This window comes from Pseudomassariella vexata (genome assembly GCF_002105095.1).
Source record: "Pseudomassariella vexata strain CBS 129021 chromosome Unknown BCR38scaffold_6, whole genome shotgun sequence".
NCBI classification, from domain to species: domain Eukaryota; kingdom Fungi; phylum Ascomycota; class Sordariomycetes; order Amphisphaeriales; family Pseudomassariaceae; genus Pseudomassariella; species Pseudomassariella vexata.
Genome location: NW_024467961.1, coordinates 983944 through 1006470, shown reverse-complemented (window position 1 = coordinate 1006470; position 22527 = coordinate 983944). Strand labels below are relative to the sequence as shown.

General features: G+C 51.3%; 2 protein-coding genes across 2 annotated transcripts; one reads left to right on the top strand and one right to left on the bottom strand.

The window, feature by feature from the left end:
• Window positions 1-1959: 1959 nt before the first annotated feature.
• BCR38DRAFT_190187 (dynein heavy chain, N-terminal region 1-domain-containing protein) lies at window positions 1960-15725 on the bottom strand. Its single transcript, XM_040854001.1, has 3 exons — window positions 15120-15725; window positions 2768-15066; window positions 1960-2710 (listed from the first exon to the last, which is right to left on the bottom strand). The coding sequence occupies exons 1-3, from the start codon at window positions 15418-15420 to the stop codon at window positions 2264-2266; spliced, it is 13047 nt and encodes a 4348-aa protein (XP_040716206.1). The 5' UTR covers window positions 15421-15725; the 3' UTR covers window positions 1960-2263.
• Window positions 15726-20789: 5064 nt separating this feature from the next.
• BCR38DRAFT_431734 (uncharacterized protein) lies at window positions 20790-21996 on the top strand. The gene is made up of 3 exons (XM_040860123.1): window positions 20790-21409; window positions 21466-21565; window positions 21621-21996. Exons 1-3 carry the CDS (start codon window positions 20912-20914, stop codon window positions 21683-21685), a joined length of 663 nt encoding a protein of 220 aa, XP_040716205.1. The 5' UTR covers window positions 20790-20911; the 3' UTR covers window positions 21686-21996.
• Window positions 21997-22527: the final 531 nt, after the last annotated feature.

The window sequence follows — 22527 nt, the reverse complement described above, 5'->3', positions numbered from 1 at the left end:
GGTTGAACTCAGAAAGCTTAAAGTGCGAGGGAAACACAATAGTTCCGGACAATACAAATTCGCAAGTACGGGGTTATACTACTATACTATGGTATCATGGGTAAGTTTTCTATTGCGTGTTTGTACCGTGCCCCACCTAGACACGCGCCAACTCTTCGCTACCTGGCTTGAAGGGACCTTCATAGCTGTCTGAATATGATTAAGAGAAAACGTTGTAGTAGTGTGAATTTCGGCTTTCGATTTACCACCGTCGAAATATAGGGTTCGAATTCGTTGGCGATCCGCTTCTGTAAGGTGTTTAGTCTCCATTGTAGTTTCTGAATACGCGATAATTAGGACGCGTTAACAGCAAGTTGGAATCAGAGGTGGAAGTACCTTTTCGTTACCATGAGTAGGCTAGGCAAGAATCAGTATAGCGTTACCTTGACAGTGGTCCACTGGTACTTGTCAAGGGGGTGAGAACTTTGGCCTGATACCATAGTATAGGACTGGGTAGTTCGCCCGCTATACATCGGGTCTTCGGACCTACTGTCCTCATAAGCTGTAGGCTTGCATGGGACAGTATAATAAACGAGATTTGGAAAAAGAAAAACATATGTGAGTGACACAGCAGGGATAGTGTGGAGTTATGTGGGGGGAGAGGGGCTTTTTCGCACTAACACTAGAGATTACTAGAGATTCTAGGAGACGTGTGCGAAGCCGTTGATTTAGACTGAACTCAATCCGTATAGCTCAAACTCGGACTCAAACTTAGAAGAAAGAATAATTGAAAAAAAAATTTAATTACAACCGAGATTCAAAAGATCGGGACTCCGAAGCCACCACCGGCGATCGTCCACCAGTGACTGACTGCATTATGAGCTAGACATGACAGTCAAGCGGGGTGCAGTAGTGTATCGTCGGACACATCGCAAAATCTATTCCGCCTATTAGGTAATGACGCAAAACGTGCGCACCAAGTATTGCCAGCTTGGCAATGGTATGGATCGAACACCATTGCTCCACCCATGGTGGTATCGTAACGATCAGATAGCGTGATTGCGAATCTCGGCATCATCTCTCTGTTACATGGCCATGGGCTGCGGACTATTATATTCGGGTTGTTTCTGCGCGTGTGGATACTCAACCTCCACCGAGATCCTCGAGAGAGTATGTCGTTGGCCTATCAAGCTCTCCAACGGCGATTGCCGTTGGAAACTAGTTCTGACTACTCGTAAGCAGCTGACAGATACATGCCTGCATGACAATGCCCTTTTTGTGCTCCTCTCCGTCGTAGCACACACACGGAAAGCCCCGCGTTACGTGGTCATGCGTTCATCTACCATGTCCCGCAAAAACACCACCTCAAGGTCCTGTGACTGAGGGGGTCAATCTTTTGTGGGCATTGGTTATCAGAATATCCATAGACTCCTGGCCACGCTGCCTCCCAGCCTATGACCACCGAGGGCCAGCAAACAGTTTCACTGGCACTAAAGCTACCGAATGGAGAGAAGATACTCAGGATGTTCAGCTTGCATCTCTGATATAATGAATAATAGGAATTCTCTGCTCGCTGCTGAAAGCGACGTACATCTGTTTCTCGAAAAGCTGTTTCTAAAAGCAAGTAACTATTCATTTGTGTAGCATTCGAATTGAAGTCAAGTATGCAGTTCCACCGTTGTACCCAAGACTACATACACCGCAACTAGAGTTGTAGAAGTAGAGTTATTATATTTCAGTAAGTTGATGTGCGGTATGGGCAATCGTTGAGAGCCATGGTCACATGAACCGTGTAGTGTGCGTCAACTCGACAGGCACCTGTAGACGCGGTCTATCTCAAGTTTGAACCAGCATTTGACCGCAATCCCTGAACGAACAGAATAACGTGTGTTCACAGCTCACACAAGACATTTCTCTCTCATACCCATAGTCCTTGCCCATGGTTTACACCGTTTTAAAACACGTCAAGGCACCATCCAGAAGTAATCAAGCATTGTATAAGTGCAATCCCCCCCTGTCTATCAAAATCTATGACATACAGGTGATCTCAAAGTACATCAAGCACCAGACCATCGTACACAAGAAAACGAAAACAAAAGGCAATCTGGGGTATCAGTGCAAGACGACAGCCACCCCAACCCAAGGTTTAGTCTAGACAACGATGAACACTGCCGATGATCCACCGATGATACGCCTTCTCCGCGAGGTAGAACGAGACACAATCTCCATCTCGTCCTGACAATGCACTAGCTTTACATAGGCCTTAGCTCCATACGCACTGCATCTAAACATCACCAATCGACTGCTCGCCCTCATCAAGCAGTTCGCCAATTTTCTTCAAGTCTCCAACCAAGCTTCGTCCAAGACCAACCAGTAGCAGCTTCTCCGCGTTGGCGGGCAACCCCAGATATGTGGGCGGCTCTCTTTCGGGCAACTTGTGAATCCAACCCATGAACTCCTGCAGGCTGGTGCCGCTGGGCACCTCGAGCCCGCCCTCATTCTCTGTTCCTTCGACGAGCTTGTGGCCAATTTCGAAGGCTGCAGGCTGTAGGAACGTGTTTACCAGCTGAGTCAACTGGTTGAAATCGCCCTCGTCGTCAATCTTGCCACCGTACGTCTCGCGCACTAAATAGCGGATCATGTCCCAGGGGATGTTTTGGGGTGCCAAATTGGTACGGCTTTGGGCGACGAATTCGACCCAAGTATCAATCACGAAAGCAGAGCATTCGTACTATTGGTAGCGTTAGTAAAGTACATCTTTGTGCATCGGGGGTATGTGAGGACTTACATCAGCGTCGTTGAACTCCCAGAAGCCCTTCCAACCCAAGTTGGGAGCATAGCGCAGACGTTCCTGCACAACAGCATGTAGGAAAGATAACAGCAGGTACAGTCTCGTCCTCTCGACTGGGCTCTTGCTCGCCCTTGTCGAGAGTGAAGCCATCGAATCCTTCATGTTAGCCTTGACACCAGCAGGCTGCTCGTACATGAGCACGCGGGACGCTCTCAGCAAGTTGACGGGAATCTTGGGACTGGACTCCATAGACAGGAACAGTCTGAAACTCGAGTGTGGATTGAGAGTTTCCATGCGTTTTTCGAGGGATTGGAGCCAGGTAGGTGCGAGATGAACGTTTTTGACCAAGACCCAGTTGCCGACCTGCGCGGCATTGCTGATAGCCTTGTCGGCACTGGTGAGTCCTTCGTTGGAACCCATGGCAATGTTGGTGCATCGGACGCGCATTCGCTCGACCAAGTTGTCAACCTTGTAACTTGCGTCAAAGCCAGGGCTTGATACCAGCGAGACAGGTCTGGTTGAGGAGGCTTCGACCACCATTTGCTGCAGATCCTCGACGACATCAAACAAATCATTACCGAAGACAGCGGTGACGAAACGCTCGGCAGTGGGCACAAATCGGTCCAGACGGAAGAGCTTGACAAGCAGGAGAGAGAGCAGAGCTTGGTCGAGCGGCTCCGCATTCGCATCCCAGATCTGGGGCACAAAGTTTTCGGCAAATTCCTCAGAGAAGAACTTGTCCCAAGCCGCAGACGGCACCTCATCCAGCTTGTCCTTGAAAATGCCCATTCTTCTCGCCCTCACCATTGCTTCATCCCTGGCGCCCACCTCTGTGGAAAGATCCTTGCCTTCTGTGCGACCATCCAAGATGGTATCGATGAGGCTCTTGTCCATCTTGTAGGGAGATGCTTGCGCGAGAAGCATGGCTAGGGTAATGCGGTCCTTCTGCAGCAAGCCAAGTGCAGTCCTCTTGAAGGCGTTAATGAACAGGTCCTTGATGATGGTATCGCGGCGAACGTTATGATTCGTTTCATTCGCGAGATTCTTGTTGCCTCGGAGAACCGAGTGGAAGATGTCCAGGAAGTACTGCAGCGAGAACTGGTAGAAATGGTTCAGATAGTGCAGCTGTTCAAGGACAGCGAAGATGGAACTGCAAGAACTAGCAATGCTCTTGTACTGTTGCGTGATCTCATCGACTTCGCCCATGACACCTTCGGTGTTGCTCATCTTGACGGTAATCTCAGCAGCTTCCTTCTTGAGAGTCTCGAGCGTCTCGAGAACATTGTCGTCATCTAGGATATTGCCACGGGATGCGTTGAGGGCCTGGAGCAGACGTTTCTCCAGTTGTCGCAGATGCACCTTGAACTCGCCTTGAAGTTTGATTAGGTTTGACCTCCTCTCATCGACGTCGGGTCTTTCGGATTTCAGAACTTCACTGAGCGACTGGGTCTGGAGACTGCTTTGCGTGACGGTAAAGTTGACAAATGTCGTCCGACTGCAGATGTCTGGCGGGAAAGTAGCCGATGGATCTCTGGTAGAGAGGTATATCTTGAAGGCAGGGGAGAAATCGATCTGCTGTTTCCCAAGTTGGATAAGGACACGGCCGCCCGTCTTCTGATACTCCTTGTTCAGGACTTGATTCAGAATGGGATCCAGATGCTCCGCGTCTTGGATCAAGATGGGATTACCGAACCGTAGAGAGCTCTCTAGCTGTTTCGTGAAAGAGTCGTCCAGGAAACTTGTCACCGTGAGTCGGCGGTCCTTGCATTCTTTCTGCAGGAACTGTGTGACACGGCCAGAAGGATCAATGATCAAGGGGTATCGATTGAACCGCTTCAAAATAATGGCATTCTCGGTGCACAGATCATCGACGGGAAGTGTGTTCTCTTGCCAAGCCAGTCGTTCGTCTGCGGTGGAAAGGTATTCGGTGATGGGGTTGTGCTGTTTGAAGTCGACACCTGAAAGGGAAAGCTGATGCAGCCAATCGTCCATCATGGACTTTCGGAAAGTCTGGTCGTACAGGCCACTATAGGCAAGGAAAGCGGCCGCAACGAGAACATCTCCAACCAATGTACTGATTTGGGTCTCGAAAGACTTACTTCCATCTTCCCAACGAGTCCTCTCGGAGGAGAGACTATCGAGTAGTTTGACACTGCGGTTCACTTTGAACTCAACGCGTTCCGATTCCGTCTTGATAGCCTGGCTCTCACTGATAAGAGCAGCATACTCCGTTTTGTACGTTGCGATGCTGCGCTCCAGACTGATAAGATTGTTCTCAACGGCCTTGGCCTCGGCCCTAGTTTGAAGTGTCTGCTCTTCAAGCTGTTCCACCTCATCCCTCAGGGGTCCAACGCGATCGAGGATCTCCGAGTAGTTAACTTGGGCTATGACCCACTTGACCAGAGGCCCGCAAGCCTTACTGGCATTGTTGACGGTCTCAAAGTTGAATTTGGGCCGGGTCATGTATTCTTTTCGAAGCATTGCTCGAAGGGGTTTGGTCATCTGCTTCTCATTATCAAAGTTGACAATGCAAGCAATGAAGTCATCACGGCGAATCAAACCCTGGCAAGCCTTCCAGTCGGCTACCGATGATCCTTTGATAAGTGAACATACTGCCTCCATCGTCATTTTAACGGCGTCAGGTGGAGAATTCATAGAACGGACTTCCGTCAAGTGCTGGCGCTTGATGTTTTGGACGGCAGCCTTGGCTTCTTCGACAGCGGGCTCGGCTTTAGCGAGATCCTCGAGCACGACTTTTTTACGCTCTGCTACATCGGCGTCCTGCTTTTCAAGAGCTGATTGGATCTCGAGAGACGTGTTCTTGCGTTGCTCGGCTTCCTGTTGATCTGCCACCATGCGTTGTAGTTTCTCATTGGCCTCTGCCTCCTTCTGTGCAAGCTGAGTCTTCTTCTGAGCTAAGCTGACTCTGAGATCGCTGACTTTTTCGACGGTATCCCTAAGCTTGTCAAGACCGACGTTCAGATGGCGTTGCTGCTCTTCGAGATCTTCACGCTTCTCGTTATACAGCTTGACGTATTGCGCAACAAAGTCCAAAAAATGACGAGGAGTAAGGAAGGTGATCTTGCCCTGTTGCTTTTGTAGTTTCGCGTTGAAGCGATGGAGGGAATGGTGGATGTAGACCATGGAGTTGACAACAGTATCCCTGTGAGACGGCGGTAGAGTAAGTCCCCGATATGCTACGGGAATGGTATCCGGAGCTGTGAAGTTGGGCTTGTCCAGGTCGACCCTGGTAGTCAGCTCATGGGCAACTTGGAAGAGAGCTTGGTCAGACCAGTCACCCATCCAGTTCAGCACGCAACGATTGAACAGGGCTGGACTTGTAGCTGCCTTGGAGGACAAACCGTCTTCAGGAGGGTTCATGGTGAAGACAACATGGAGGTTCTTGACGATTTGGCTGGTGAACCACTTGTAAAGCTCCTCTTGCGAGTCGAGCAACAGACCCTGTTGCTGCGCGCCTTCTTTGCAAGCCGTCATGAGAGCGGCAAAATCGTCCCCTTCGAACAGGCCAGGGACTTCAGCATTGGCCAGGAGGGTGTTCATCCTCTCCAGGAAGCCCGAGTCGAGGACGTTCGATTCGTCCATGATGAAGCACATTTTTTCGCCTTTGCAACCACAGCGGCGGAGGACCTCTCGCAAATCATCATCGAAATCCTCCGCAGAATATTTGCCATGCACTTTGATCTGGAAGACCTTCAGGCCGTTCATCCAAGCAACAAATCTCGACAACGTGGTCTTGCCACTGCCACTAACACCAATCAAGATCAAGTGACCTTGAGGTTGTCGGAAGACACGGTCAATGCGCAAGACATGCTCGAGCACATCATTGAATAGAATGAGAGGGACGTCGACTTCTTCCTCACAGAAAGTCTTGAGACGAGTCTTGACGAAATCGCGCAACTGTTCCCGGTCTACTGGGACATAATTCTTCGAAAGCCAGTTGGAGAACAAAATTGGGCCGCCTAGTGCCTTCTCCTCATCGATAGTAGGGAAGTACTCCATCGCGATTCTCTTGACAGCCTCAGCGGTCCACTTTCGTTCCTCCTCAGCAACTAAACGGTCCTGGAAGAGCCGTAGTGCCTCGTGAGCCCAGATACGGATCAGTCCCTCGACTGTGAGATTTTCAAGAGGTCGAATGGCTTCGTACACACCACGCACCCATCGTGTCAGTTCACGAGGACTGTAGACGTAGTGAGGCTGGATCTTGGGCGTGAAGCGTTGTTGAGACTCAAGGTAGAATCGCACCATGGCCGAGGTAAGAGCCTCAGAGTATCCACGAAGTGAAGTGACGAGCTTGAGGATAGCAGAGTTGAACGTGCCGTAGATCTGGTTGAGAGACAGCTCGCCAGGATAATCAACCATGATGAGGGGCGCATGTCTGAGGAACCTGGGGCCAAGGGGCGTACGGCCTGCGTCGGTAGGCGGGTTACAGGCGCCAACAAACTGGATTCTGTCGAGCGTGACCCAAACTTTGTCTGATGTTCGCCAGAAGCCGTTGTGCTCTACTAGCTGGCGGAGGAAGGAGATAGCTCTCTGAGTTCCATACTTGTCAGGGGCAGGCAGGTTGATTTCATCGCAGAAAATGACAAGCCAGCGGCCTATCTGTGTCGGTGAGAGCATGACACCATTCAGGGTCTTCTTGTACTCGCAGTATTGTTCGAAGGTCTTAATGAGCAGATCAGGAGTCGTGGCGCTTGAGAAATTGAGACCGACGACTTCCATGTTTGGCAGCTTGCGCAGAGCGCTGAAGAGAGTCATCGTCTTACCGGAACCAGGAGGACCACATAGCAAGAGAGGCTTGTGCTCCGCCAGCCACGAGTATAGAACATCTTCATGGCGGACCGTATCGAGTGTGGGGATAACTACATCAGTCTGTGTGATGGAATGTGTGTTGACCTCGATAGAGGGAACTTCGTTCTGCCAAGGCGTCCACTCGGCCCTGGGCAGGGACACATCAAAGTCGATAAGGGAGCTGCTACCATCAAGAGGCGGTGACCCAAAGTTGGCCAGGCCGGCAACATTGTCGCCGAATGTCTTTCGATCGGTCAACGGGCAGTCGCCAGTCAACGACCAAACTAGAGCGAGCAGAAGTTTCTTGGAGATGTACGCCTCTATCTGCTCAGGGTCGAGCGGGAAGTCGACGTGTTGAGCATTATACTCAATCAGGTCACGTACGCCCTTGTTCAAGAGAGAAAAGAGCGTAGTGAGAACACGAGCCACAGTGAAATCCATGATGTGGTTGAAACCTTCCGCCTCCTTCAAGGCAGCATGTATGAACTTGTCGGTTGTGAGATGAGCCTCGAGGAGATCGGCGACCTGGCTCTGGATCTGCAGGGCCTTTACGGGACTTTGACCAGCCGCAGCGGTGTCTTCATCCAAGTCCTCAAAGGCAACCTTTCGGAGGCCATCTAGGTAGTGGGTGACCATCATGTCTGGCGTCACGGTATCTTCGCTGAACCAGACCATACCACATCGACTAACGGTAGCCAGCGTGGCGTACTTCAACGTTTCAACTTCAAACATAATTCGGACATTTGACGGAAGGTTGAGACGTTCACCATTCGGCAGGGTGAGGAGCTTGTTGTCGTCCAGGACACTGTTCAAGTTCTCGACCCACTCAGGATCAACATCACCGTCGAAGACAATCCAGTGACGCTTCGTATCCTCTCCACGAAGGTTATCAACGATTTTACGCAGGATGCTCGTGAAAAGACCGTCAGTCCATTCTCTCGTTGTCGAGTCAAGGTTTCCGTAGAGCGCCTCCTTGGACATGACCTTGGAGTCAATCACGTGGGAGACGCCTTCAACTCCCTCGACCTGCTGCATGGCATCGAGTAAGAGCCTCCAGGCGGCAGACTTTCCAGAACCGGAGTTGCCAACCATCATAACACCATGATGGATGTTCTGGATCTGATACAGCTGAAGCACCTTGGTCATCCAGGTGTCGTTCACCACAAGGTGTCTCTCATCCGCAAGGCGATGGATAGCCTCCCTCAGCTTTTGCAAGCTGGCAGGAACATACTGAACACCTGGGAAACAGTTTCTTTCTACGTCAACCATAATATCAACATCGCTTCGGACCAGCTTCGGTGCGATCGTCTCTCTAATGCTCTGGACGATGATCTCTGGTTCAACAACTTCCTCCGCACCAATTGTGCCATCGCTGGTTAGAAGTCGGGCACGCTTCAGACCACCGGAGCTGACCAAAACGCTCTTCAGAGCACGGAGTCCAAAATCGTAATGGGCTTGTTTGGAAAGCCTGGCTGCACATTGGTCGAAGAACGGCACTGTTTGCTTAGACAGCTGCTTCGCTTGGTTGAAGCCCTGGGAGTAGAGCATGACTTCGGCAATGAGCTCCTTGTCCGGCTTGGACATAGCTACACTACGGAACAGTTTCTTTAAGTTGTCAGGCAGGTTGGATCGGCCAGCATAACCTGGGTTCATAGTGATGAAGATGCCTGTGTCCTCGTTGACATGGAGTTGACGTCCGATCAACTCGATTTGAGAGTTATTGTCTTCAGCACCTTGCTTAAGACCAAGCTGTATGTTTTGGATCTGCTGTGAAACGGCTGACAAAATCCTTTCTTCCAGACGATTGAATTCGTCGAAACATCCCCAAGCTCCCACTTGGCAAATACCGAGGAAGATGCGGCCCATGGCTTGGAAGTCGAAGGTATCGTCACAGCAGAACACGAGGGTAAACCGACCAAGCTGGACACCGAGAGCCTTGACGGACTCGGTTTTGCCAGTACCAGCTGGACCATAGGGCGAACCACCAAGCCTCTGGCAGAGGCCCTGAGTAAGGGTAAGGAAGCAGCGATCGGTAAGTGGTGTGCGAACCAATCTGTCAGGGACACCAAGGTATTCGAAGCCGTAGTTCAGCTTCGCGTTTGCCATCTTGATGTGAAGGCGCTGCAAGTAGTCACCCTGAGTCTCGTAGACGTACCGCATCTGAAGAAGCCAAAGGAAGAATGTGGTAGAGCTGGCGTTGAGGGTAATGAGCCTCTCAATCACGTCTCTTTGGTGGACGCATTCCGTGATAAGTGCCTCGCACTTCTTCCGGTGGATCACCTCAAGATCGCCCAACACAGTCGACGCGAGAAGTCGGAGAACCTCGACCTCCCTGTTGAATATGGTCTGCAAAGTCTGGCCCCCTTCACTCAAAGATTTGTCTACAGCAGTTGTCCATACAGCCTGGATGGCAAGTACCACAATCTGACTCGGGAATGTTGCCATATATGTGTTCAAGGCAGCTTGGTCGATGTTCTCGGATTCGAAGATAGGGGTATATGCCTCTATGGCTTCGGCAAGCAGCTCAGCAAGGGTAGCCTTCATACCATTTTCGAGAAGGGTGAGCCAATCGTTGATGCGCGGTGTCTTGACGAGGGAGATCTCCTTCTTCAAGCGAACCTCCTCGCCCTCTTTCGAGGTGAAACCAGAAATGATGGTCTCGTCGTCCATGATCAAGCCGTTCAGACCGGCAAACATCTTCTTGAAGTGCTTGGCAATGCGCATGGTGTCGTTGCTATTACCAATCATCTCTAGTAGATCTTCGTCACCAACAAAGTAAAATCGAGGGAACGAGACTCGCTCCTTTTCCAGATATTCACCAAGCGCCTTCTGGATCTTGTTTAGTAGCTCGGCAAGTCTTTCGAGCGACTTTTGCACACCAGCGATGCCCAGAACATCCACGACCATGGGCGACTTGTACACCTTCTTCATGACCGCCATGAACTCGCTATTGATGTTCTGGAATCTCGATGATTCGATGGGCAGGAGATGCTTGATGTCGGCATTGCCAGTGAAGACGCCCTCCAGATACACCCATTGGCGTTGAACATCAATCCACACGTCGAACAGCACGTGGACCCGGTTGAGCTTGTCCTCCCAAGACGAAGCTTCCTCTTCGAACTCCTTGTAGTAGGGCGAATGTTTCATGGCCTGTAAAGAGTTCAGGTTCTCGCTGCACTTGGCAAACAAGTCGTCCCATCCACGAATGAGCCGGCATTTGTTTTGGTAGGCAACAAGTTCTAATGAATAGTTGGACCACGTGTCTTTCACTTGCTTCAAGAACTCTTCCAATGCCATTTCGCCTTGGGCCTGGGTAATGATATCCCTGACTATAACTTCAGTGGCAACTAGGTTCAGATCCCAAACATCGCCCAATGTCATGGACACGGGAGAGTATCGTCGCCCAGGCTTGATCTCTTTCCAGATTTTGGTCCAGTGGCGATCACGGATGGCCTCTGACTTCAAGTCGCTGAGTATGCTGTTCACCTTGAGGTGTCCGCGAAGAATGGTCTGGATATGCTCAAACGCGGCGTACTGTCGCATCCGACTCGGCATTTCCTTGGTCATTTTGATTAGACCATCAATGGAACCGCGGATCTTTCGGGGTTGAACACTGCCCCAAAGGATTTCACGAAGCTCGCTCAGGCTCTTCCAGATTGTTGACAGGGCAGCCCAGACGGATTTGAAGTCCTGGACCTCTTCCAATATGATGCCCAGAGATGACTCCGGGCTGGCCGCAAGGTCGAGAGCCTCCTTTGCTTTGGACACCATGTCGGCCTCTGCTTGTAGTTTCGTGATGCGGGCTTCAAAGCTGCTTAGTGTTTCCGAGGCGACTTCTGGTGCAATGGTACCAGAAACCGGTTTTTCTTCGTTCCATTGTATGGCTATCTCAGCGATCTTGTCTAGCACAACCTTGTCTTCAGCTATAATCTTGGCTTTGAGAGCATCTGTCTGGTCTTGCACAATCTTCGCTTTTCGGGCAAGAAGCTCATTGAGGGATTCCCATTGAGAGTCAACCTGCTGCACATCTAACCAGTCATTAGGGAATTGGTATCGGTTCCGGGTCAGTGTAGACTGCCCCTGGCGGAAAGTTTCAACTTCGGGCGCCCAAGCCCTGACATTGCGCTTGCAAGATTGGACGATAGTGATGAATTGCACGGCTTGTGCTGTCGAGGTCGCTTCAAGGCTTTGTCCCTCCAAATCTTTTCGTGCCTTCTCAATCTCTGCATGGACTTCTCGCATACGAGTGCCCAAGCGGCTGCCAAACTTGACCAAAATTTCATGTTGCCATTGGTCATACTTGGAGTTCACCTTGGTCTGGACCTGTTCGTAGTCGATGGTTATGCGGCCAAACGAACGACTGACCTCAGTAGTATCGAACGTTGCCCGCGTCTTTCGGATCTCTTGCAGCAATTGCAACCACTTCGAGAGCTCGTCTCCTAAGAGTTCATACACCTGTTCGGACTGGAGATCCCATAGGGACTGGAACTGTAACCACTTATCGACATATTCGCCGATGTGAGACAGCTTCTTGTCAACCGTGGTGTATACTCTCGACAAGGTTTCGGTGCAGTGGCTGGGCAATTCTGCGAAACGAACCTCCTCTTGAGTTGCGGTGCTCAACGTTAAACTCATCTGGTATCGGGAAGCCTTGATTTTGGGAAGATTGCAGACAATTCCCAACCATTCGTGCAAGCGGAGGAACCAGCTGGCCCTTGCAAATTCTAGAGGCGGGTCAAGGTAGATGACTTGGTTGCGCATGGTGATTTCATGCACAAGCTGCTGCATCACCGGGGCATCGGATTTCACGGGTTCCCCAGATGGGGCTAGCTGAGTCCAGCGAGACGGGTCTCTGGCATCCTGGTCATCCTCGAATGCTTCCACCCACGCCGCGACCGCACGTTGGAGGCGGACGAGTAAGGACATCTTGATGCGCTCGTTCATCCTTTCTACCCAGTAGCCCAGGTTGACATACTGCTCCAAGTTCAGCTTATCGACACATTCTTGAATAATTTGAAGCCGAGATTCGAACTCAGAGGCGTCGTAGGGGCAAGTGGCCAGTTCATTCAGTGCCTTCTGGACGGTCGCATGGACAGTAGCCAAGGAGATCGTCTTCGCCTGGAGCAACGACGCAGCCGCAGCGAATTCGCGGACGAAGGATACGTGCTTGCTCCCGGCGCTTTGCCTTCCAAACTGCTCAAGGCTGCCATTAGCAAATGGTTGCTTCTGATGGACTTCATAAGTGTCGAGGAATGTCTGCCACTTCAGAGGCACACCCTTGGCAATCAGACTATGAACGTCGTCCTGGTAGCCGCTCAGCAAGATGGAGACTTCGGACATGTCAGATATCTGCCGCGTGGTTTGGGCAAATGTGCGCACACTCTCCATGAGACTGACGGCATATGGATAGACTCGTTTGGCTTCCTTCGCGGTGTTATGCACGGAGTGAGGCACATTGAAGTTCTGCCAAGTTAGGTTTCGCGTTTCCTTGAAAAGGGTGATAATTTGTGCGTCAAAGTTGACAGTGAGGTCCAAGGCGTTGTTGGCAGCCCTGATCTTGTTGATGTTGAACAGACGACCCGATATGGTGATTTGCTTCCTCTGCACATCCTCAATCCAGGCCTTATGTATTTGGTGGGTGTCCAGCTTCTTCTTGAATAGCTCGCTCTCGGCCAGGAGCTTCTGGCCTTCAGCATGTTGCTTCCAGTCGGTGCCGAGAATATCCTCGACCTTTCTCATATACCCATCAAGCTGACGCTCAATCTGACGAGCCCAGATGATAGCACCAGACACGGGGGGGAGATCGTGCAGCTGAGCCATGGCGTGAGCCTCCGAGTGACCATACTGCTGCTTGAAGCGTTCATGGAGAGCTGATATTGCTTCCTTGACGTTGTCGATGAGCTGGTTTTGGTACTCAGCAATGGCACCTCGAATCTTGGGTCGGACAAAAAGCGCGTTGAACTGGGAGAACACGCGGAACATCTCATTGGCGTTCTTGGCCGTAGCCAAGCGGTCTCGCAGTCGAGCGATGATGGAGTTCTCCACACGAGTCGTACGCTCGTTGTAGGTATTCTCTGCTTTGGCCCATCTCTGAGTTCCTTCTTCGGACACGTCAAGCAAATCGACATTCTTAAGTGCATCCCAAGCTTGCTTGACTTCTTCAATAGCGTCGACATCACCCATCTCCTCCACAAGGGAGGCACCGTTAGTGGTAGGTTCTGCGTTCAACCCACTGGCAGTCGCCTTTGGCCGAAGTACAATAGCTATCGTACGCTGAAGCTGTTCGTGGTTGTCGCGGAACGTGTCGATGTACTTGAGGCGAGCTTGTAGCTCGCTGTGTTTCGGGTTGACTTTGATGGGTATGAACTTCTCCTGTCTCCGTCTCATGGTCTCACGGGCGATGTTGGTGAATTCCTTGGCCTGGAGTTCCCAGCCCTTAAAGATATCGTCTGCTTTTTCCATCAGGTTCTTGAAGTCCTCATACTCCAGATCCACAAGCTCGGATCCGGGCAAGAGACGGTGCATCACGTCCTTGAGATCGGCTGAGATAGCTTCGACAAGATCCAGAGTCCTCTTAATCGGGTAGTTGCTGAATCTCATCTTCTTGTTGATGTGGGCAAAAATCTGGATAACTGAATCGTTTACCTTGGGGAGTGAGGTAGCAGACAAGAGTTCGTCCAGGGGCAGGTCCCGCATGAGCTGGTTGTGCTTCTGTACTAGCTCCATGGCCTCCTTCAAGCCGGTGTCGGCAGTGAAACTGACGGTCGCCTGAAAACGCTTCGCATGCTTGAGAATTTCCAGTGTGAGAGCCACACCTTCACTTCTCAGTTGGGCTTCGATACCCTCCAGAGCAGACTCCATTGACAACCAGAAGTTGATCTCTTGCGTTGCGGTCCTTGTGACGGGGTCCTTAGTCAACTTGGTGACGGCCTGTATCGCCTTGATCCAGCTGTTCACGTTGGACTGTAGGTTGTTCATGAAGGTACTGTCGGATAGGAGCTTCGAGGATATCAAGTCGGTCGTCGGCTTCACGCTGCGGGCGGTAGCATTATCCAGAGCTTCTTGTACCACGGGGTGAAAAGGCAGCGAAAGTTCTGGAATCTCGACGTTCTGCTGGAGATGCAGCAAGCTCAACTCTAGCTCCGTCATGCGCTTCTTGGTAATGGGTATTCCAGTCTTCGCATCCACGTCTGTCCGGCTCCTGGCCCCGTTGACAGCCTGCGAAGGCTTGGTGCTGGCATCGAAGTAGGGCGCGTACACATTATGAAGAATAGTATGAAGAATCTCGAAGGGCGAAGCAGAAGGGCCTTGTTCGGCAACAGCGTTGCTGAGGGAAGCTGCACCGGGCAACGTTTGGATTTGGATCTGAGAGGTCAGAGGCAGCGAGGGGTCGATGGCTTGGGGGCGTTTGAGGAGCGCCAGGTAGGCTATGGTCGTCGGCGAATAGGTGATCTCGGATGCGATGGTATAGGTATACGTGGGCGGCTCTGTTGCATGGTGAGTATCCTTCCTTGGCCATGCTTTGATAGAGCCGACGTACCATTGTCTGCCGGGCCATCGGGCTCATCAGGCCTTGGCACAACCTCCTTCTGGATGTACAGAGCGACTTGCGAGTCACTTGCGAACCGCGCACATCGTTGCACTATGTCGGCTTTGTTTGCATCTGAGAGCAGGTTGCCATCTCTTTCCAGATCTTGGCGGGTAGCTCCAAGAGCGATGGTGACGACAGAAGCCAGGTGCTCTACTACATCCTTGGGCTTGACGGCGCTGAAGGACTCGGGGGAGATGCCACTGGTGCCAGAGTCCTGCGGCGTCAAGGGCGATGCCGCAGTCTCCATCATGGCGATCGTAATCGAAGGGGATTCGCGTCGTGTTTTACAAAGTCATCGATGGTAGCATCGGTAACATGTCCCTCGGCACGAGATAGGGGAGGGAATCAGGGCAGACACGGGGGACCCTGATTGGAAGCTCTGACGACTTGTCTATGCGAAGACAAAGCAAAGGAACGTGGTCGGGTCGGGATGTCTTCTTCTTTCTCGTCGGCCAACCGTGTTGTCGTCAATCGGTTTTATCGGTCTTTGCAAATCACAAAACGAGGGATGCGGTTGAGAGATTGCGTCGGCGGATACCAAATGGTATTACAAGCCGTTGCCGTCAATATTGTTTTACAGTAAGAACGCCGACGGGCGGCGCGCCCCAGCGCGACTGCAGGCAGGGTACACAAAGACCACCTCCTGCACCTGCAAGCTGTCCTGTCGTCTCTGATTGGCTATTGATTTTGATCGTGCGCCGCTTCCCAGTGCCAATGCAGGGGGGTGCATCTTTAGAGCATGCCTGAGCTTGTGAACTGGCATATCAAGCCCACTTGCAAACACACCACCGTCTGTTGAGAACACATTATGCGGTGATGCCGGGATACAGTTGCTTGGCTACCAAATACCTATGAAAATCTTCCGGTGTCATTCTTGTTGGAGGTTTATGCTCATGTTTTGGTATGTTACTCGTCACTTTGTTTCAGGATTTATTTCAAAGCACGAGTACAAGTAGCTCAGCCTCACATCCCCAAAAGATACTGGGATACTTCACGCACAGTCTTACAGGTTCGAGATAGGAGGTTACTTTGAAGCTTTCCAAATCCCATGTCGGCACGGAGACTCATCAACATCATTAGACTACATACTATAGAAGTATTCTCAGAGAAAGTTTAGTATGAACAGTTGAGCATTCACCAAATGACGTTTTCTGCCGCAGTTATTTCAAGCAATGGGCCAAGCAGTTCGTTCCTCTAGGCCATGTCTCAGATATCATATGCACAAACCAGAGGTGCGTGGAATTTGTTTGTGTCTGTTTGGCCCGATCTCATGTGTGACTTACTTCTCAAGAAACTTCAACCACTCTTCATAACCTATAGATCAGTCCTTGACTGGAAAATCGTCAGCTCGATGCCGCCTATGATGCTTTTTAGCTTGATGCAATACGAACAATGCCGATTTCCTTCCGTACGCCCAAATCGCCAGTTCTCATGATCCGCTGCAATGCCATTACAGATGCCTGTACGCCCGCTGCTCACTAGAAACGAAAACCAAGACGCCAACGCTCTCCGTGCCTTCCCATCGACACCCTCCATGCCAGGGGTTCGACAAACGTTTGAGCCCTGGGAAGGCTCCTAACTGCTGCTTCCGCTGGCCTCTCCGTTGCCGTCGGCCGGATCGGCAAGCTTTTGTCTTTGAACCATGACCCGCTCATTGCAGATATCGATGAACATCTCGAACTTTTCAATGAGTTTGTCTTTCTCGCGGAGCTTCTCCTTCAAATCTTCCACCTCCTTCTTGCTGTCCTCCTTGACCTGGGCAAGCTCGTCCTTCGCCTTCTGCAATTCCCTACGCAAGTCTGATCGTATGCGCTCCTCGGGCGTCGGTGCCGGTTTACTGTAGATTGCCGGGCGTTGCTCGGCGATGCCCGCCTCAACCTTTTGAGGGTTGCGGTTGATGGCCGCGCGAGCATTGTAAATATCCCTAGGTAGCAACGGGGTGTGGGGATTCTGTTGCTGAAGAATTTCAAGAGTTTGGGTTACGCCAATACCTGGAGTAGTTAGTGGTGTTCCGAGCTATGGTTGGTTTTGCCACCTACCAGACTCCTTTAAATGTTTCACGGCCGCTACCATCTTGCTGTCCAGCTTTCTAGCTGCGGGATGAAGAATGGGACTCTCGCTTGGGCCATGGTTATGTTCAAGGTGGATGGGATCCGGACGGTAGCGAATAGTCCACTGCGTTCGCTGCTCAATAGCGAAAAAGCCAAATTGGCAATTGCATTTTCGAGATGATGTCTTCCTCTTCCTCTGCTCTGGGCTCACACGACTAGGGGGCTTGCCTGCACGATCACAAACGAACAATACCTTCTTCAAGCCCGGAACCGTCTTCTTTGATCTTCCGATTACAACCGCATAGCCAACTGATGTGCAGTATGAGATGACGTGCTTGTGAACCGCCTCAAGGCTGGAAAAACTGCCTCCTTCAGGTGGGGCAGACATCATGTTGCCCATGGGATGCCTTGGGACAAACGGCGTTCCCTCAATGAGCTTGGGTGACATAGACCTATCCCCTTCTCCAGACTCATCCTGGCTATCAATGTCCATGTCATCGTCATTGTGAGCATCTTGCGGTTGGATCGCGGGTTCGGGCTGAGGCGGAGGTGCAGGCTGGCTTTGCGGTTGCGGAGTCGGCTGTGGTGGCAGCGGCGAAGGTTGCTGCTGCTGGTGGGCTTGTGGATGCGGCTGATGAGCTTGCGGGTGTGGTTGCGGGTGAGTCTGCTGGTGACCCTGGGGATGGGCCTGGGGATGCGCTTGCGGGCGGTTCTGTTGGTGGGCCTGTGGGTGAGCCTGTGGATGAACTTGCTGAGGATGGGCCTGGGCATGATTCTGAGCATGGTTTTGCGCGTGGGCCTGAGGGTGAGGCGGCGTTTGTGACATCAAGTTGTTGTCATTTGGTTGATGGACTTGCTGGGGTTGTTGAACCTGTTGGACCGGCTGGACTGGCTGCGGCTGCTGTTGTTGCTGCTGCACAGGCTGAACTTGCTGGACTTGCTGTTGCTGCTGCTGCTGTTGTTGTTGCTGCTGTATCTGGTGGGTTTGTTGCTGTAAAGGCTGCACCTGTTGGACTTGCTGCGGTTGTGCCTGGGGAGGCATTGGCTGATTCATGGTCTGTTGGAGATATGCCATCTGAGAGCCCGTCTGCTGTTGTATCTGCCGGTGGGTACCGCCCCGTTGGCGGGCAGCAGCCGCCACGGCCGAGGCGGCATGTGCCTGGTTGGGAGTATGTCTAGAGTTGCCATTGGGCACGTTCTGGACGTTGGAGACATTGGGCACGGGGGACGGCGTGGTGCTCGAGAAGAGATGGTGAGGATATTGGCCTTGGGGAGGCTGCTGGGGCGTATATTGCTGGGGCTGGTACGGTGACTGATGTTGTTGAGGAGTCGGCGAGGGTTTGGCCGGCGTTGCGGAGTTCGAGGACGCGTATCCACGTCTTAATCCATTGACCTGGGGAAAGGTGAGGCCAGGATGGCTGTGAGCGTTGTGGGCATTGTGGGCATTGGACCCGGGCTGACCCAAGGTCGACATGCTCGAGGAAGAGGAAAGGAGGAGAAGAAAATCAAAAATTAAAACGGATGAAAGGAAAACGACTATGGACTCAAAAATACTATGCCAACTCGACCGCGAACTGACTGCACAGCCGACCACAGCAGCTGGGGTTGATGGATGCCCAAGTCCAGTCCACCCTGGCTTGATGTGGGCAGCAGATCGACGGTGAAAGGCGGGAGGCGGGAGGCGTAGGTATATCACGATCTTCACACGGGTGTGTGCTGAGAATGACAAAGTCCGGGTGGGCAGGTGGGAGAGAACAGCAGAAATGGGAACGGTCGGGAATGGATGACAGTGGGGGCATGGGTGCTGGGATCCAGCAAGTGCTGCCAAGACCGAACGGGAATTTCTATCACCCAGCCCCGTTTCGATCATAGGCTGCTAGGATTGTTTTGGTCTGACGCGACCTCGCAGCACAGCGGTCAACCTAGGCCCTGCAAGAACCGGCGTCATGCACTTGAACACTAAAGTAGGACGGACAACTCTAATAGCTGTCATCCTAGCTATGCCATGAGGACCGACTAAAATAGTAGGAATAATAAGTATATCAGCTGACAACTTGCAAACGCTCAGTAATACATTACATGCTCTGATGAGGAAGTTGCGTGCGTGCGTTACGGCGACCGCGTTATTGGAAAGCAGGAACTGCCCAAAATATGTACTATTTTCATCAGGCACGGTCGTAGGTATGTGGGTATCCCTAGCTTTTCATATCCCGACGTATTATTGGCTCAAGGATCTGGCATGTTGCGAAAGCCCGGTTTTTTGCCCAGCTCTCACTTCTCACACTTTACTTTTATATACAGGTGAGTTCGTTAGAAGTAATCAACAAGCAACCAACCTTATTAGGGGATCTAGGCTGATGAACCAATGGCTCCTGGCGACGTTGTACGGCCGCACTAGAAGGATGCAGGGCCGGACCGGACCAGGCGCCTCGTCATGGTAATTGTCCATGCACAGTCAGGGTAGAGTCTAGTAGAGAGTTATCAGATATAGCAGACAGAACATGGCGGCAATCCAACAGTTTCCTTGCAGCACCGACAGTTAGAGGCAGGTTCCATCATGGTGCAGCCCAAAACGTGCATCGATAATTCGATCGGTCGGTCAGGTTTGGGGTTGGGTGTCACGAACAGACAGGTCAAATGGGTAGGCACGTCAGACAAATTCTTATTGATTCTCGACCTGCGGAAGAGGGTCTGACTGTTGGCATTTTCGTTTTTGGTTGGTTTCTTCGCGTCCACTCGACTTAATTTATTTACAATTTTACCTTGATGGTGGTGGCCGGTGCTTCTTCGTGTCTCGACTAGAAGACACACCAACACTCTCGGCCTTCAAAGGTGTGTTGTGTGTTTGGCATCGTTTGAAATCTTAAACTTAGCGAGCAAACTGCTTCGCTGCCAAGCGACCTGTCATACTTGGACATCAGTGAGGGATTCCCACCAATTCAGCTCGTACTAGACGGGTTGCAATTGACCGGACTCGGACAGCAGCAGTAGCAGGTGAGTCTGGACCCATTTCGACCTCATTCTTCGTTGCCTTGTCTACTTTTGCATGACCAACTCAGTGTACATAGTACCACCCATCTGCATCCATCGCAGAAACCCACACCCAACGTGCGGCTTCGACTGAACCTTATCGAGCAGAAATCGCAGCAGTCGCAGCAAAGGAAATCTGCCACTAGTCTGCAATACTGGCTTGGGGTTTCAAAGCCATTGCTTGCGTATGAAACGGTAGGAGCCTTATTCCGGTTAACCCAACCAGTCGTCCCATGATATACTACTTGGGTCAACTATTACATTCCTTCCTTTCACCTCGGACTTCGGCCAACCTTGGCTAGTCCCCCCACCCCTCACTCCTTAACCCATTCACTTCATTCCCGGGAGGTTCCGAACATGTTCGACCACATGGAGCTGGAAACGTTGACCGAATTCTACTATTGGCGCGCCATTCTCCAGCGCGGCCAAGACAAAGTCATCAAGCGATGCAAGGACCCAGCAGGTCGAGCCCAGCTCGAGGCCGAGAACTCGCTGCCGGAGCCGAAGCCACCCCACCTCCTGCCGCCCCGCATCGCCGCCTCTGTCTCGGCCCCGTTCCCACCATGCCTCTTGGACACGGACTCCGTCTCCTCCAAGCCACCCCACTCCAGGAACGCTCGTCGCCACTCCTTCCTCAATTTCCCATCCGAGATCCGTAACATGATATATCAATATTGTGTCGACTACCCCACCTGCCGTCAGTTATACGACACATACTATGTTCAAAGGGACAAGCAGGACAACGGAAAGGGCAAGGGCAAGGAAAATGCACAGGTCAAACCCCACCTCAACACACCTACAATCCTCTTGCTGTGCAAACGAATCACTCGAGAAGCACTGGGCGTATTACGCTCACGCTACTTCATCCTCGACCGCATCCCTCCCTGGGTAATGGGCAATGCTAGCCCCCTTCCTCTGATCCACTTCGTCAGCAAAACCACCCTGCAGAACATCAAATACTTCGAATTTCGGGTCGCACTCGGTGAGGGCAGAGAAGGCAGTGGCTTCATCTGGATCAAGGTACTTAGAGAGTTGCTCAAGGTCCTGTCTGAACGCAATGCTGTCGTCGAGATGAAGGTGATGTTCACGCTGAAGCATATTGAGTGCTGGGGTCTTTGGCTCTATGAACTGCCAGGCTATGAACGCCTGACAGGCATGGTGAGTTGGTTTTGTGCAAGGTTCATTCATTGATAGGCTTACATGACATTCTGCAGCTCAATCAATGGGAGTTTAAGCATGGGCACAGGCCGGGGACGGTGCAATTGGAGCATTGGGTCATAGACTACATCTATGCCTACAGAACGGGTTTCAGAAGTAAGTTCATTTATAATTGATCTTCAATTGGTGCACATTAACCAACAACGGTTAGATCCCCTCGTACGCTTTTACCCGGACGAAGTCTTCTGGCCCGGAAGTGTGCTGGAATATCTTTGACCCACAACCACATTCCATCTTCATCATGATTTGAGCCGAGTTAGCACATCAAAGCGACAAGTTCACACCCAGTGGCCCAAGTCCTTTCAAACATCAATAAGGCGAAGAGGAGTATTCAGGCATTTCGGGCACTGACAGAGTAGTCCAGATTCCGGAATGGAAGATACCAACAGGCGTTGCTTTAGAAACCCAGATACTGACTCGCTCACTTACGAAACATCACACATTGCATTAAGCGACAAGCGTTGCATCCATGTAACTAATACACTAGAACTAAACCTCAGTTTAGAAATTATGAGCATATGAACCAGGTCCTTCTCTTTACCATCAGTGACGATCATTACATGAACTCTGAATGAAAAGCAAGGCAAAGGAGCACATAACCTAAAAGTCACACGTTCTGGTAATCCACCGGGTTTTATGTATCAAGTCACTTGGGAATATTCAATTTCGACCAATAACCTCAAGAAACTTTAGACTACATATTACTACGACAAAACATAGTCGCGTTGGCCTTTAAGATAAAGTATATTCCCCAGTACCGCATCAGAGATTAGCTATCATCATCTACCTTTATCGCAGGAAGGTAAAGCAAAACAAATCGGGTAAATCCAGGGAATATTTCGTTGAAAGAGGTACATGCCTCGGTGAATACAACGATTAGGGTAAGATACACACTCGACCGGTATAGCGATGTGTTCCCGAGACACGATGGTAACCAAGCCATCCATTTAGGAAATAGAAGGAAGTGATGGAAATTGAAGTCTGCCATGCTAGGAAAGCCCGTTTCCCACTTTTAAATACGACCTGTCTCTTTGCTTCCAGCGCCTTTGAAGATAATA

Coding starts and splice junctions, on each gene's coding strand:
- BCR38DRAFT_190187 (XM_040854001.1), bottom strand. CDS start 15,420: ATGATGGAGACTGCGGCATCGCCCTTGACGCCGCAGGACTCTGGCACC. Junction 15,067..15,119: donor CGATGGCCCGGCAGACAATG/GTACGTCGGCTC, acceptor ACCATGCAACAG/AGCCGCCCACGTATACCTAT. Junction 2,711..2,767: donor GGGAGTTCAACGACGCTGAT/GTAAGTCCTCAC, acceptor CGCTACCAATAG/TACGAATGCTCTGCTTTCGT.
- BCR38DRAFT_431734 (XM_040860123.1), top strand. CDS start 20,912: ATGATATATCAATATTGTGTCGACTACCCCACCTGCCGTCAGTTATAC. Junction 21,410..21,465: donor ATGAACGCCTGACAGGCATG/GTGAGTTGGTTT, acceptor GACATTCTGCAG/CTCAATCAATGGGAGTTTAA. Junction 21,566..21,620: donor CTACAGAACGGGTTTCAGAA/GTAAGTTCATTT, acceptor AACAACGGTTAG/ATCCCCTCGTACGCTTTTAC.